The sequence below is a fragment of the Ctenopharyngodon idella genome, chromosome 15 (genome assembly GCF_019924925.1).
Source record: "Ctenopharyngodon idella isolate HZGC_01 chromosome 15, HZGC01, whole genome shotgun sequence".
Lineage (NCBI taxonomy): Eukaryota > Metazoa > Chordata > Actinopteri > Cypriniformes > Xenocyprididae > Ctenopharyngodon > Ctenopharyngodon idella.
Genome location: NC_067234.1, coordinates 2,187,656 through 2,203,073, shown reverse-complemented (window position 1 = coordinate 2,203,073; position 15,418 = coordinate 2,187,656). Strand labels below are relative to the sequence as shown.

Here is a 15,418-nt window from a genome sequence, read left to right as displayed (position 1 = left end):
TCAACCACTACATTGAAATAATAGATTATGGTGAATTGCGTGCTGTACAGTGATTGTTGGGTCAGATTTTTTAAAAGAATTTAGTAACATCTATGGGAACATACTGATGGGCTGTGTAGGGTTGTTGCTTTTATTTGTAAAAGAAGTCCCTGACAGAGTGAAGATTGTGTAATTTTACTCTCTGCAGAATGACTTTGGTGTGAGGGCTGTGCTGCTCTGGCTTCAGCTCTGACATCAAACGCCTCACATCTGAGAGAGCTGGACCCATCATTGAATATCCTAAATCAGTGGTTCCCAACCATATTCCTGGAGGCCCCCCAGCACTGCACATTTTGCATGTCTCCCTGATCAAGCACACCTGAATCAAGTCATCAGCTCATTAACATAGACTCCAAAACCAGAAATGGGTGTGTCAGACAAAGGAGACATGGAAAATGTGCAGTTTTGGGGGGCCTCCAGGAACATGGTTGGGAGCCACTGGCCTAAATTACTTAGAAATGATGGTGCTCTCTGTGGGACTGGAGAATCCATACTGCAAACTGGAGAAACTGAAGTAAGATCTTGGTTTTGAGTATCAAATATGAGGTAGTCCTCATTATTGTCTGATGCTCACTGTTTACTATGGAGGATCAAGTATCTTTAATTAAAAGCAGCAATATGTGTCAATATATCATATATGTGTCAATATATGTGTCATAATATATTCAATAAATAAATAAATCATGAAATTTGTAGCAACATGCAAATTACATTTTCTAGTGGACAGTACATTTATATATATATTTATATATATATATATATATATATATATATATATATATATATATATATGAAAAAAAATGTGTTTCTAAAAAAATATTGCTGGATTTGACAAAGCTTGTATTGTTCATGGCAGAATTGCGACTCTTTGTTACAAAAATTAACGGGAATGTAAGGTTGTAAAGACCAATGTAATTATAATAACAAAAAAACCTTTGAGGATTACTCATGTAAATCATGTACCAGCAGAAGGTGCTGGTACATGACAAGCACTAATTAACTGATTTGAGAGTCATCTGAGCAGTTCTACGCCTTTAGTGGCTATTAATCTCAAAATGAGTGGACCTTGCTAAAATATTCTGTGTACATGTCTTTTCAACATCTTAAAGCTTGGGTTTTAACTGATGAGTTTAAAGCACAAATTTAAATATTGAGAACATTTGTCTTTTTTCCCCCCCACATTCAAAGAAAATAAAGTTTTGAAAAATAAGGTGAATAAATCATATTTTTTTTTTCCTCATTAATGTACACACAGCACCCCATATTGACAGAAAAACACAGAATTGTTGACATTTTTGCAGATTTATTAAAAAAGAAAAACTGAAATATCACATGGTCCTAAGTATTCAGACCCTTTGCTGTGACACTCATATATTTAACTCAGGTGCTGTCCATTTCTTCTGATCATCCTTGAGATGGTTCTACACCTTCATTTGAGTCCAGCTGTGTTTGATTATACTGATTGGACTTGATTAGGAAAGCCACACACCTGTCTATATAAGACCTTACAGCTCACAGTGCATGTCAGAGCAAATGAGAATCATGAGGTCAAAGGAACTGCCTGAAGAGCTCAGAGACATAATTGTGGCAAGGCACAGATCTGGCCAAAATTACAAAAAATTTCTGCTGCACTTAAGGTTCCTAAGAGCACAGTGGCCTCCATAAACCTTAAATGGAAGACGTTTGGGACGACCAGAACCCTTCCTAGAGCTGGCCGTCCAGTCAAACTGAGCTATCGGGGGAGAAGAGCCTTGGTGAGAGAGGTAAAGAAGAACCCAAAGATCACTGTGGCTGAGCTCCAGAGATGCAGTCGGGAGATGGGAGAAAGTTGTAGAAAGTCAACCATCACTGCAGCCCTCCACCAGTCGGGGCTTTATGGCAGAGTGGCCCGACGGAAGCCTCTTCTCAGTGCAAGACACATGAAAGCCTGCATGGAGTTTGCTAAAGATGGTGAGAAATAAGATTCTCTGGTCTGATGAGACCAAGATAGAACTTTTTGGCCTTAATTCTAAGCGGTATGTGTGGAGAAAACCAGGCACTGCTCATCACCTGTCCAATACAGTCCCAACAGTGAAGCATGGTGGTGGCAGCATCATGCTGTGGGGGTGTTTTTCAGCTGCAGGGACAGGATGACTGGTTGCAATCGAGGGAAAGATGAATGCGGCCAAGTACAGGGATATCCTGGACGAAAAACTTCTCCAGAGTGCTCAGGACCTCAGACTGGGCCGAAGGTTTACCTTCCAACAAGACAATGACCCTAAGCACACAGCTAAAATAACGAAGGAGTGGCTTCACAACAACTCCGTGACTGTTCTTGAATGGCCCAGCCAGAGCCCTGACTTAAACCCAATTGAGCATCTCTGGAGAGACCTAAAAATGGCTGTCCACCAACGTTTACCATCCAACCTGACAGAACTAGAGAGGATCTGCAAGGAGGAATGGCAGAGGATCCCCAAATCCAGGTGTGAAAAACTTGTTGCATCTTTCCCAAAAAGACTCATGGCTGTATTAGATCAAAAGGGTGCTTCTACTAAATACTGAGCAAAAATTTAAGGGGGTCTGAATACTTTCCGTACCCACTGTATATATATATTTTTTTTTTTCAACACACCTGACTGATCTTTGTCCGTTGTATAAAATATATGGCTCAATAAAACAGTTGTAATAAGGGTGCAAAGTTCTGCTGTTGTACAAGTTGTACTGTGCAACGCAACCGTGTCTCTGACAATACTTGCAGTATTAGCTGCATATAACTGCAGTTGATGTATTATTTTAAAGGACTGGAGCTAATATTTACCGGTTAATAAAGAATTTTGGAACCTGAGAAGAGGGATTTGAGTGTCGTCATGAATCCAAGCAGTTCACGTAGCTCCTCAGGTGAGTGTGATAAATATTGATTACTGCACAGTTTGATCTAACTGTTTTAGTCATTTTGGTTAATCAAATTTTACTCTAGAAATTATGGCTGTCTGCTTATAATCGATTATTGCTCTTGATGATTGATTAATGATTAATAATTTAGATTAATTTATGTTTAAATACTTTTTTTTTTAAATGTAGCCATATGGTACACGTCCAAAATAAGCAGAGAACGGTTTAGTTTATTGCTTTTATGTCTCAGCAAATCAAGACAGTGACCAAACAGTCAACTTAACAAGAAAAACAAAATTGTTCAAACTGAATAAATTATATACAGAAAGCTACAGAGAATGCTCCCTTTATCACATTGTCTATCACTAAGGTTGTCTGTCATTTCAGTTCAGCTCTCTGAGCTCTGCATTTTGAAGTCACCTGTTATAAACAATGAAGCTGACTACGTACACTGCACAATGAATCTCATATTTACATTTATGCCTGCAAACCTTATACTGAGAGCATTCACAAGAGTGAAGAACTCAGTGAAGAAAACAATTTTTTGGTATTGTGGGGATTTGTTTGGTGCCTGTGACTTAAAAGTCTGTGGTTATCCATTGCATTCATATGCTCAACAGACATGTTTGTGATTGGCTACAATGTTCAACACTGCTGCAAAAAACACTTTGTAAATAGAAACCATTGAAACAATGGGCATAGATTGAAATAGAATGTTATAATCAACACTTTTCGTGATTAGTTAATCGCTGCAGCCATTATTGTAATGGCATTTTTTTATTAATTATGCAACCCTACTAGTAATACAATATTAACATAAACAGTAGTATATGCTCACATACCTCTGCCCTGATTCTTTCTTAACAGAGCTGAGGATTGTCCTTTTTGGTCCAAAAAATGCTGAGAAAAGTTCAGCAGGAAACACTATCCTGGGCAAAAAGGAGTTTGACTTGAAGAAGACTTTGCACTGTATGAAGATACACAGTGAAATAGCTAGCACGAAGATCACTGTGGTTGATACTCCAGGCTGGTGGGGAAATTTACCCTTTGAAGAAAATCCTGAACTGTATAAACAGGAAATTGTCCTGAGTGTGACTAAATGTCCTCCAGGACCTCATGTCCTGCTTCTGGTCTTAAATGTGGACATACCATTTAAACAAAATGAAAAAGACATTCTGTGTGATAATATTAGATGTTTCGGGGATGAAGTATGGAGGCACACAATAGTGTTGTTCACCTCCACAGATCATCCCGGAGGTATAACAACACAAGTGTTTGAAAATGAATCCCTCCAGTGGCTCATTGAGAAATGTGGGAACAGATATCATGTTCTCAATACTAAAAACTGGGGTGATGGATCTCAGGTCACAGAACTGCTTAAGAAATTACAGGAGATGGTGGATGAAAACAGAGGCGGTTATTATGAAATAAACAGAGAGATTTTGCAAGATGTGGAGGAGAAGAGAAGAGAACAAGAAAAGAGAGCAGAGGAAAGAAGGATAAAAAATCAGCATCTAAAAGACAAGACAAGAACAAGTGGTGAGATTTTTTATAACTATGTATACTGCTACTGCTATTGCGTTTAACCAGAGACTGTTTGGGGGGGGGGGGCGACTAAAACTCATCATCATTTGAACTACTTTTGGTACCACTTTTGACATTTTCACAAAAAATAAATTATTGTGATTACGCTTGTTTGTCTGTCATTCTTTTATTTATAACAGTACAGAGTTTTAAGAAATGGTTATGGGTAGGTTTAGGGGTAGGTGTGGCTTAGGGGCTCAAAATATCGTTTTAATGTTATATTTTTACTAAAATTGTCATTTTCCTGAACATTTATTTCCATTATGTTCTATTATTTTAACATTCTGTATAAAATGGGTATAGGTTTGGGATGGGGTTTAGGGATCTTACATTTATCTACAAAACGATAAAAGGAAAATTATACATATATCTTTATCATTATGACATGAAAGATTCGTAAATATATTCGTAAAAATATAGTAAGTATTTTTACGTTTTAGTGCTATAAATACTTCAATGTTGTATGTTTTGTGTCTTTGAAACTTACGTATTAATACCTACGTATTGACAATGAGACCAGGCTGGTAATAAAGGTTCTGAAAATGTATTTGAAGAATAGCTTTCACTCATTTAAGGTTCAGTAAAATCAATAAGGTTCACAAATTACATTAATGAATGCTTTGTTAATGGTAAGTCATGTTAATAAAGGGTCTACAAATGTTAGTAACACATCAGTTAATGTTGAAATAGTGTACACTTTACAATAAGGTTCACAAATTCCATTAATGAATGCTTTGTTGAATTTAAATAATGATAGTAAAGTGCATATAAACATGAACAACATATCTGTTAATGTTTAGATGGTTTCCAGAATTATGTTTACAGCCCAAATCAATGCCTTGTTAATAAATAATGCTGATAAGGTACACAATGGCATTTTTACCTTTAGTGTGAGTGGTGAGTTAGAAATGTGTCAACTGCTACATAAATTAATGTACAGTAAGTTGACCTTAAAACATTAAAGCTATTTAGAGGCATTGTTCATGATTAGTTCATGTTATCAATGCATAAACTAATGTTAACTACTTACGCTGTTAACATGAATAGATTCATTAATATATGTGCGAGTTAACGTTAACAAAGATTAACGAATGCATTAACTAATGTTAACTACTTGCGCTGTTAACGTGAATAGATGCATTAATATATGCGTGAGTTAACGTTAACAAAGATTAACTAATGCTGAACAGAGGTGTTGTTCATGGTTAGTTAATGTTAACTAATGCATTAACTAATGTTAACTAATACAACCTTATTGTAAAATGTTACCGAAATATTTATGTCTGCCAGCAGGAGATGAACATCCACTCTCAGAGCTGAGGATGGTGCTGCTGGGTTATAATGGATCTGGGAAGAGTTCAGCAGGAAACACCATCCTGGGCAAACCTGCATTTGATTTAAAAAGATCACTTACATCTGTGATTCGAGAAGGAGATGTTTCAGGAAGACACATCACTGTGGTTGATACTCCAGGCCGAAGAAGAAATTACCACTCAAAATACACCCCCAGACTCTATAAAGATGAGGTTGTGTTGAGTCCGTCTCACTGTCCTCCAGGACCTCACATCTTTCTCCTGGTCATACGAGCGGATGTTTCTTTCACTGAAGTGTACAGAAGGGCAGTGGAGGAACATGTTGCCTATCTTGGTGCAAATGTCTGGGATCATATCATTGTTCTCTTTACCTTTGGTGACTGGTTGAGAGACACAAGCATTGAGCTGTTCATTGAGAGTGAAGGAGAAGCTCTTCAGTGGATAATAGACAAATGTGGAAACAGATATCATGTCTTTAACAACATGAACAAAGATGATGATAATCAAGTGACTGAGCTTTTGGAAAAGATAGAAGTGATGGTCACAGGAAACAAAGGATTCTGCTTTGAGATAAATGATCAGAATTTACAAGAGGTGAAAAACAGGAGGATGAAAGTAGTGGAAAGAGCAAAACAGATGCAAGATGAAATGCAAAAAAGAAATGAATTGAGACATTCAACATCAGGTGAGTAAACAGTGGAAACATAGTATTAATGATGAAGTAATGGAAAATATTTATGGTCTGTGCTCTGTCTTTTTAAAGGAGGTGCTGAACTTTTCGAAATGAGGTTGGTGTTACTTGGACCACACTATTCTGACAAGAGTTCAACTGGGAACACAATTTTGGGAAGAAAAGCATTTGACAGAAGAATAGAAGAGAATTTAAAAGAAAATGGGGAAGTATCCAGAAGGAATCTCACTGTGGTTTACACACCAGGTTTTGAGAAAGATTACCTTATTGGCAAAAAGACTTGAGGAGGCTAAACTCAACATATTGAGAAGTGTAACAGAAGAGTCCTCAGGAATACATGCTTTCATTTTAGTCTGGAGTGTTGAGTCTTCCTTTGCTGAGGAAGAGAAGAGCAGACTAGAGAAAATCATGGAGCCTCTCGGTGAAAATGTCTGGAATCACACGCTGGTTGTGTTTGCTGTTGGAGATGAACTAGGAGACACTCCCATAGAGTTATTCATAGCAAGTGAAGGTGACGCTCTCCAGGGGCTCATTGAGAAATGTGGGAAAAGATATCTTGTTCTCAACAATAAGAACTGGGGTGATGGATCTCAGGTCACAGAACTGTTGGAGAAGATCGAGGAGATGGTGGCAGGAAACAGAGGATGTCTTTATGAACTAGATAAAGAGACTTTAGAGAGAGTTGAAAGAATAGCTGCTGTACCCATTAAAAGAGCACAGAGCATGGATATTCCACTAAATCGTAAGTTGTTCTTTATTTTTTGCATATTGTGCAATATTTAAACGTTTGTCCGATGTATTTATTTCTTTCCTTCCAGTTGCTGAAGGATGCGGTTCTTCCTCAGGGATCAGTTCAGCATATGGGTCCCTGAGATCACAAGAAACACCAGAAGAGAGGCATTTCATGTCAAGATCAAAAAGGAGCTCTGGAGTGGATTCTCTTGGTTCTATTCCTGAGTTTGATGGAGAACCTGACTCAGATTAAGATACATGTGCAGTCTCTCTAAACTGTCTGAACTTTATTGCATGATTCTTTTCTTTTCTCATTCTAATTATATAACATTTTCCTTCATTTAATAAGTTTATATATCTTTCATTACCTGTTTAGATCTGTACATATAGAACAGTTACAATTAAAGTGCTTAAACTGCATACATACAAGCCCAAGAAAATAATAAATGTCATACGAGTGGACGTTTCTTTCACTGAAGTGTACAGTAGGGCTGTGGAGGAACATGCTCCCTGTCATGGTCCCAAAATCAGTGATCACATGATTGTTGAACATGACTGGTTGAGAGACACAACCATTGAACTGTTCATTGAGAGTGAAGGAGAAGCTCTTCAGTGGATAATAGACAAATGTGGGAACATGTATCATGTTCTCAACAATAACGCTGGGGTGATGGATCTCAAGTTACAGAACTGCTGGAGAAGATGGCAGAAGATTGTGGCGGGAAATGGAGGATGTTTTTATGAAACAGATGAAGAGACTTTAGAGAGTTTTAAAAGAGAAGTCTCTGCACCAATTACGAGAGCACATAGTATGGAAAATCCATTAAATAGTAAGTTGTTATATTTTTTATCTGTACATGGTGCAATGTTGAAAGGTTATTTGTCTGATATCATAATTCCTTCCTTTGTAGTTGCTGAAGGAAAGAATCCTTCCTTGGTCACAAGTTTAGCATATGTGATCCCAAGAAGCCGATTCACTGTCACTGCGTTCAGAAATTACCTCTAGTCTGGATTGGAGTCTGATGGAGAACCTGATTCAGATACTCAACCAGTCTAACATTGTCTAAACTTTATCAGATTTTTTTTTTCTTCTTCTTCAGTCAACATTTGTGAAGAATTTATGCTCTGGTATGATTTCCATTAATTTAATAATTTTATATGTCTTTCAATAGCTGTTTAGATCTGTACATATAGAACAGTTACAATTAAAGTGCTTAAACTGCATACATACAAGCCCAAGAAAATAATAAATGTCATACGAGTGGACGTTTCTTTCACTGAAGTGTACAGTAGGGCTGTGGAGGAACATGCTCCCTGTCATGGTCCCAAAATCAGTGATCACATGATTGTTGAACATGACTGGTTGAGAGACACAACCATTGAACTGTTCATTGAGAGTGAAGGAGAAGCTCTTCAGTGGATAATAGACAAATGTGGGAACATGTATCATGTTCTCAACAATAACGCTGGGGTGATGGATCTCAAGTTACAGAACTGCTGGAGAAGATGGCAGAAGATTGTGGCGGGAAATGGAGGATGTTTTATGAAATAGATGAAGAGACTTTAAAGAGTTTTGAAAGAGAAGTCTCTGCACCAATTACGAGAGCACATAGTATGGAAAATCCATTAAATAGTAAGTTGTTATATTTTTTATCTGTACACGGTGCAATGTTGAAAGGTTATTTGTCTGATATAATTTCTTCCTTTGTAGTTGCTGAAGGAAAGAATCCTTCCTTGGTCACAAGTTTAGCATATGTGATCCCAAGAAGCCGATTCACTGTCACTGTGTTCAGAAATTACCTCTAGTCTGGATTGGAGTCTGATGGAGAACCTGATTCAGACACTCAACCAGTCTAACATTGTCTAAACTTTATCAGATTTTTTTTTTCTTCTTCTTCAGTCAACATTTGTGAAGAATTTATGCTCTGGTATGATTTCCATTAATTTAATAATTTTATATGTCTTTCAATAGCTGTTTAGATCTGTACATACATAGAACAGAGAGGTAGTGTTGTTTACTCATGTATTCAATAACTTGGGTATGAAAGTTTGCATAAAGATTGCATTTTATCTTTTTAGTAATAGCTGTATTGCAGGAAAATGTTCCGTTGGAAACAAATTTCATATACTATTTCATACACAAAAGCTATGTCACAGTGCAATAAACTTGATTGTTTGATTTGTTAAATACAGTTACTGATTTTAATGTTTTGATATTTTATTAAATGTTTCTTTGTTTCTAATTTTTAATATGATAACCTGAGATACTATTTTCTCATTTCATAGGCCCTGTATAGCTGCACGACTGTGTGTACAATAGAGTAACTGCACGATTGAGTTATTATAATAATTATAATGTTGTAGTGATTTTTGTTTATCATGCCAGCTACTGTTGTACTGTTTTTCTGTTTACTGTGTTATTTGTATACCAGTTGTGTGTTTGCCACCCCTGTAAGTGTGTATCGTGTGGTTTTCTCAGCATCTCCTTACTTAATTGCGGTATTTGCCATTCGCCAGTTGTGTATTTACTTGCCTATTTATTACTTGGCTTGTATGTATGCAGTTAAGCACTTTAATTGTAACTCAAACTTTACATTTAAGAATATTCAATTGTTTCTACACTTTCACCTTTTTACACACTTTTCGTTTATCATATGTATTCAAATTTTCAGTCGAGATTGCAAAGCTATTTTTGCAGGGTTAACTGTCAGCATTTTTCTCTTAACTACACTAGTGCTCATGGAAAACTGCTCTTATTATTACGACGAAATATATTTAGTTTGTTACTGTCCCACTTTGTTTTAGAACCTGTACGAGTATATAGCTGGAAAAAAAACCTGTTGGATTAGATATCTGAACATAAGGTTAATGCCTATTTATTCTGTTGCACTGTGTGTATTCTATGTAAAAAAAAAAAAAAAAAAAAAAAAAAACTTTTGGCCTACTATGTTTGTCAGTATTCAATAAATGTTTTATTTTGGTAAATTTCAAATTTTGTTCAGCAAATGAATCATTTTTAGAGCCACATACCTAGTCACCAGTGAAGCCACCAGTAAGCTGGTGAAATGCACCATTTGGAGTGGGCTAAAACATTAAAATGTGCTATTTACCTTAATGGTTTGTTAAAGCTACTTTTTTTATGTTTGTGGTCTCAGTAATTGTGAATGCTGTTATTATTTAGCCTATTTTCAAAGTCAGACCTATTGTTTTACTTTCAGATTCTTTATGTTCTTATCAAACCTCATATTAGGCAGATATTTAAACTTTAACTTTGTGTTGTGTCACAAAGAAGGCGTGCACTTTTCAGAAAGGCGTCTTTTATTGAGATTAAAGGTTAGGGATAGGGCTGGCGAACGGTAAAGTCTGATTACGTACCTTAGGCTACCTGAAATTGAGGTGCATTTCTTCAGACTTGGGATAGTGAAAGTTTTCAACTTAAGTAGTTGGCCGCATATTCACAGATTCGAATTTCCCGGATCATTAACTCGTGAGCTAAATGCTGTTGGTACACAAATAACACCTCTTTTCACGTAGAGAAGCAGCTACAACCTAATTTTCCTCAAAACCAGCTTTCCTCCGCAGTGGACAAAATACATTGATCTCTATGCGAAGACGGCTGAGAGACAGATTCGAAGGGACCGTCTGCAAAGTGCAAAACCCGAAAAGCGTTACTACAAAAACAGGCAATAACTTAAATGTTACACACTGCACTGTCACCAAATTCGGTTCACACATCACTGCTGTCCTGACAGTTATACTACAACACTTATTTTGGGAAAATGTCTTTTTGTATAATTTTTATGATTTTTTTTTTTTATAGTGAAATATAATCAAATAACTTCAATAATCTTAAGTTATTGAATATTTTTCATTATAAAAAATCATTAAAATTTTGTCCACCACGGAGGAAAGCTGCTTTTGAGGAAAATTTGGCTGTAGCTGCTTGTCTACGTTCCTACGATTCAAAAGAGGTGTTATTTGTGTACCAACAGCATTTAGCTCACGAGTTATTGATCCGGGAAATTCGAATCTGTGATGCGGCCAACTTTACTTAAGTAGAGTACTTTTGTCTCCCTCATCAATTTGGGATTACTTTTCACAAGAATGGAGTTGTTTGATATTGTTTCACCACCCCTATACATTGTAACCTAACTTGAACCGTACTGACGCCGGTGTTGTGTAATATTCGGTTCCTGTGAAAAACTGTTCCAGTGGGTGGAGTATACGTGAATATTCATGATATTTCCTCTGTTGTGGGCGTGGCCTTGAGACAACGCGCAGACGAATGGAACTGAAAATATTAGTGCTCAAATCGAACTCGTTTAATGGATTATTTCGAAACGGTAATTAAGTTTCAATGTTAAGCATTAACTGCAACAGTTGACATTTTCAAAACTATGAATAGGCTATATTGTGTAATATGATAAATCGTCTGTGCTGTTTTGCCTGATTGATTACAGACACATCAAACAATCAGCGAATAACCCATGCTCGTCTAGTACAGATTATTACTATTTAATGTCTTTATCTTTTATTTATTTATTTTTTATTTCATTTGTGAGGTTTTCGATTTAATTTGAATATTTTGGTTAGCAGCCTGTATACCTTTTTGCCATTCGGTGACAGCAGAGTGTTAACAACAATGCCTGAAATAAACATCTGTGCCCTAATAAAATGTATATAAACTAGCCTGGTGTATTTGTGTAATTCTTAATTTATTTATAGCTAGTGTTTCCCAGCCTCCACAGGCATGTCAATAAGGCTCAAACTTCCTTTATCAACACCAGAATACACATTTTTCCTGTTTTCTCATATTATACTGGATATTATGTAAAATTGTAATTAAAGTAACACAATTGCACATTTACTTGTATTTGTTAAAAATTTTTATTTTTTAAAGCTTTAACAAAGCAACATCAAAATCTTTCCACACCTATTTGGGAATCCCTATTCTCCAAGTACTAATCGATTATAATAGACTAAAGGTATAGTCCATCCAAAAATGAATTTTGTCATCCTTTACTCACCCCTTCGAAACCAGTATGTTTTCTTTTCTTCTGTGAAGAAGAGATTCTGAAGAACATTGGGAACCAGCAGAACTAATTTTGGTGCCCATTGCCTTCCATTGTATGAAAAATAAACTGATATGTTTCTCAAAATATGTCCCACGAAAAAATGAGTCATACAACTTTGAAATAAGATGAGGGGCATCAGAATTTATATTTTTAATGAACTATCCCTTTAACATGGACCCTCAAAAGAGTACATCCTGTTTTCATTAACAAAAACAGGTTGTATTTAGTTAAGAGTGAAATACCATTTAGAGAAATAACTACTACTAATAAATATTATATTACTAAATATTTCTTACATACACACACACATATATATTTATATAAAGCACACATCGTGTCTGTTCTTTGACCATACGTTGCACTGAAAAACAACCTACTTTCATGTCATGTGTTTTATAATGGTAAGCAGGGACGTGCACAGACATTTTGGGGGGCAGGGGCTCAAGTGGAAAAAAGGGCACTTCTCATAATTATTTATTTAAAAAAATAATAAACCCTTAAATATATTAAGACAATTTTGACTTCCTTACCAATTTATTTGTAATTCCCTTACACTCGCGCAATTGTTTTATACTCCACAGGTTTCTACAAAATAATCAGTTCACACAGAGACCATGGTCTTCTTTAGTATTCACTAGGTTTATCACAAGAGAAGGCAACAGCAACTATTTTCAAGTAGCTATATATTAAGAATAAATGACTGCACCAAGGAGAGGGACATAGTTTCACTAATAATTTGTTTATTTTGCACAAATCAATAAATCGTTTTAATTATTTTGGTGTTATTGGAATACTTCTTTCATGTAGTGGACAATTTTAAGATTGTGGTCCATTTTTGCTTCCATGTCTTTTACTCTAATAGAAAGAAAACTTAACCCTTACCCTACACATTTAGATGGAGTTTGTTTTAAGCCTACTACCCTCCGTCTGTTTGCATCTGTAGAATTCTTCTGAATTAACCAAAACAAGCTAATCTGCATATTTAAACAGTTTTTTTTTCCCCCCTGAAATGTTATAAATACATTATATACTGTATTATAACACATGCCTGCAGAGGGCGCCAAACGCCTGCTGATTTTTGTTGTTACACAGCACAGCACGATCAAAGCCAACCACCATAATTAAAAATATATTATTAGTTAAATAATAATATTCGGACACTTTTTTTATAGAAATGCTACAGCCACTGTAATTTCTTCAACAATAATATGTGGATATCAAACATGTAAAGACAGAGCGAGGGTTTAAACTTTTATTGATGTATTATCCTGTGTAAGCGTAGATTTAAGAATAGCATTATGTAATGCGGTATTATGATTTTTAAATAGTTTTAATTGGAATAATGCGGTTCATGGATGCTCGTCCGTGGAATTCTCCTCTTCTGGTATTAACAGCCCTACAGATATCTTTACCATGGTTCAAAACGCAATGCATAGCACATTAAAATAATTCACATGTTTGAGAACATACATAGGCTACCTGAAAGAAATGCACGGGATGGATCCATCTAGGGCTTTTTTCTTTTTCGCTTCTCATCGTCAGGCAGCATTTTCCCGGGCATAGTTGTCACAAGTTTTCAGCCAGCAGCAAACACGAGGTGGGGCGTGGCGCGCATGGGTGCGGGAATGAATGGCGTGTCGAGGAGGGAGGGCATCTGAACTCGACAAAGCCGACCTGATATAGTATTTTTTTTTTCTTTTTTTTTTTCAGTAGCCTAAATATATTTGTTTGACATGGAAGCTGTGCGCAAACAGGAATATATGTTCATTTATTTACCCCCCCCCCCCCCCCCAAAAAAAAAGCACCCCAGAAAAAAAGGGAACTTTCTCTCGAGGAAGAAAAAGGGCAGGGGCTCAAGCCCCTTTTATGTCTATGTGTGCACGTGCCTGATGGTAAGTGAAATCATCCAAAATTTAACAATCCATAATGTTGTGTTAATCGTGTTTAAGATTTGAAAATATTATTAAAATGTATTTCTTCTCATTTTTACAATACATACAATTATACCATTTCTGATCTTCAACATTGTAGGGCAGGGATTCCCAAACGTTTTTGTCAGCCAAACTCTGCTGAACTAAAATATTTACTTGAAGTCCCCCTGAGATTAATAAAGTTAATATTTCAATAATTCAACAACACTTTCATGTTCACTGTTCTCTGATGTTGGTTAATGTGACGTGCATGTAAACAAATTAAATATGTCATTTTTTTTTTAGTGTTTTATTTGGATTGTTTTTACAGTTGTATGCTTTTTATCAACTCTAACAAAGCAAAATTAAGTGAATGTCTGCTGTCTGAGATGATTAAAACAGGGTCTTGGCACTCAATGAGAACAGTATGTCCGTGTATGTCCAGATCACACACTGCCAGAGCTACCAGTGACTTCAGCACTCACAGCCAGTCAGTAACTTTACATGATGATGATGTGCATCACAAAAGCAAAATGAAGCTTCTGAAAAACAATAGAATAATATTCTTGAGGTAACTGCTTGCCTATATAAGAAAGACTGGGCCATCAAAACAATGCTTTAAAGGTTTATGCACTGTATTATATAATAAAGTACAAATTGCAATGTTTATGATGACTGCAAGATTAATAAAACATTCTCCTCAGGTATGTAGTTTATGTAGTTAACAGAAACACTGGCTATTTGCGAAATAAACAAGAAATTGAGGATGACTCACAACAGGCTAGGTAATAAACATTTTAATAGGGCTCAAGTAATAAACTGTACTATCCCAGATTAGATTATTCGCTCATTGTTTGCTCTGCTGTGTTCTTACCTAAATCCGAATGTCTGTAATCAATCAGGAAAAACAGCACAGACGATTTATCATATTACACAATATATTCATTGTTTCGAAAATGTCAACTGTTGCAGTTAATGCTTAACATTGAATCTTCATTACCGTTTCGAAATAATCCATTAAACGAGTTCGATTTGAGCACTAATATTTTCAGTTCCATTCGTCTGCGTGTTGTCTCAAGGCCACGCCCACAACAGGGAAAATATCATGAATATTCACGTATACTCCACCCACTGGAACAGGTTTTCACAGGAACCGAATATTACACAACACCGGGACATTTCCGGAAACACATGTAACAACGT

General features: G+C 36.1%; 1 protein-coding gene and 2 long non-coding RNA genes across 3 annotated transcripts in view; 2 read left to right on the top strand and 1 right to left on the bottom strand.

Annotated features, from left to right (window-relative positions):
* LOC127495676 (uncharacterized) overlaps positions 1 to 10,345 on the top strand; it is a 41,111-nt gene extending 30,766 nt beyond the window's left edge. The window contains exon 2 of the long non-coding RNA XR_007925163.1: positions 9,236 to 10,345. This is a non-coding gene — a long non-coding RNA (uncharacterized LOC127495676). The remainder of the gene's footprint in view (positions 1 to 9,235) is intronic.
* Positions 2,711 to 8,120, top strand: si:dkey-23k10.5 (GTPase IMAP family member 8). Its single transcript, XM_051862623.1, is given in 6 exon segments — positions 2,711 to 2,916; positions 3,778 to 4,449; positions 5,785 to 6,492; positions 6,571 to 6,770; positions 6,772 to 7,240; positions 7,317 to 8,120. Coding segments are annotated over 6 exon segments (2,247 nt in total). The 5' UTR covers positions 2,711 to 2,885; the 3' UTR covers positions 7,484 to 8,120.
* A 3,740-nt stretch (positions 10,346 to 14,085) lies between the features above and the next one.
* LOC127495679 (uncharacterized) lies at positions 14,086 to 15,355 on the bottom strand. The gene is made up of 2 exons (XR_007925166.1): positions 15,090 to 15,355; positions 14,086 to 14,757 (listed from the first exon to the last, which is right to left on the bottom strand). It is a non-coding gene; the product is annotated as an uncharacterized LOC127495679 (long non-coding RNA).
* Between the last annotated feature and the right edge of the window lie 63 nt (positions 15,356 to 15,418).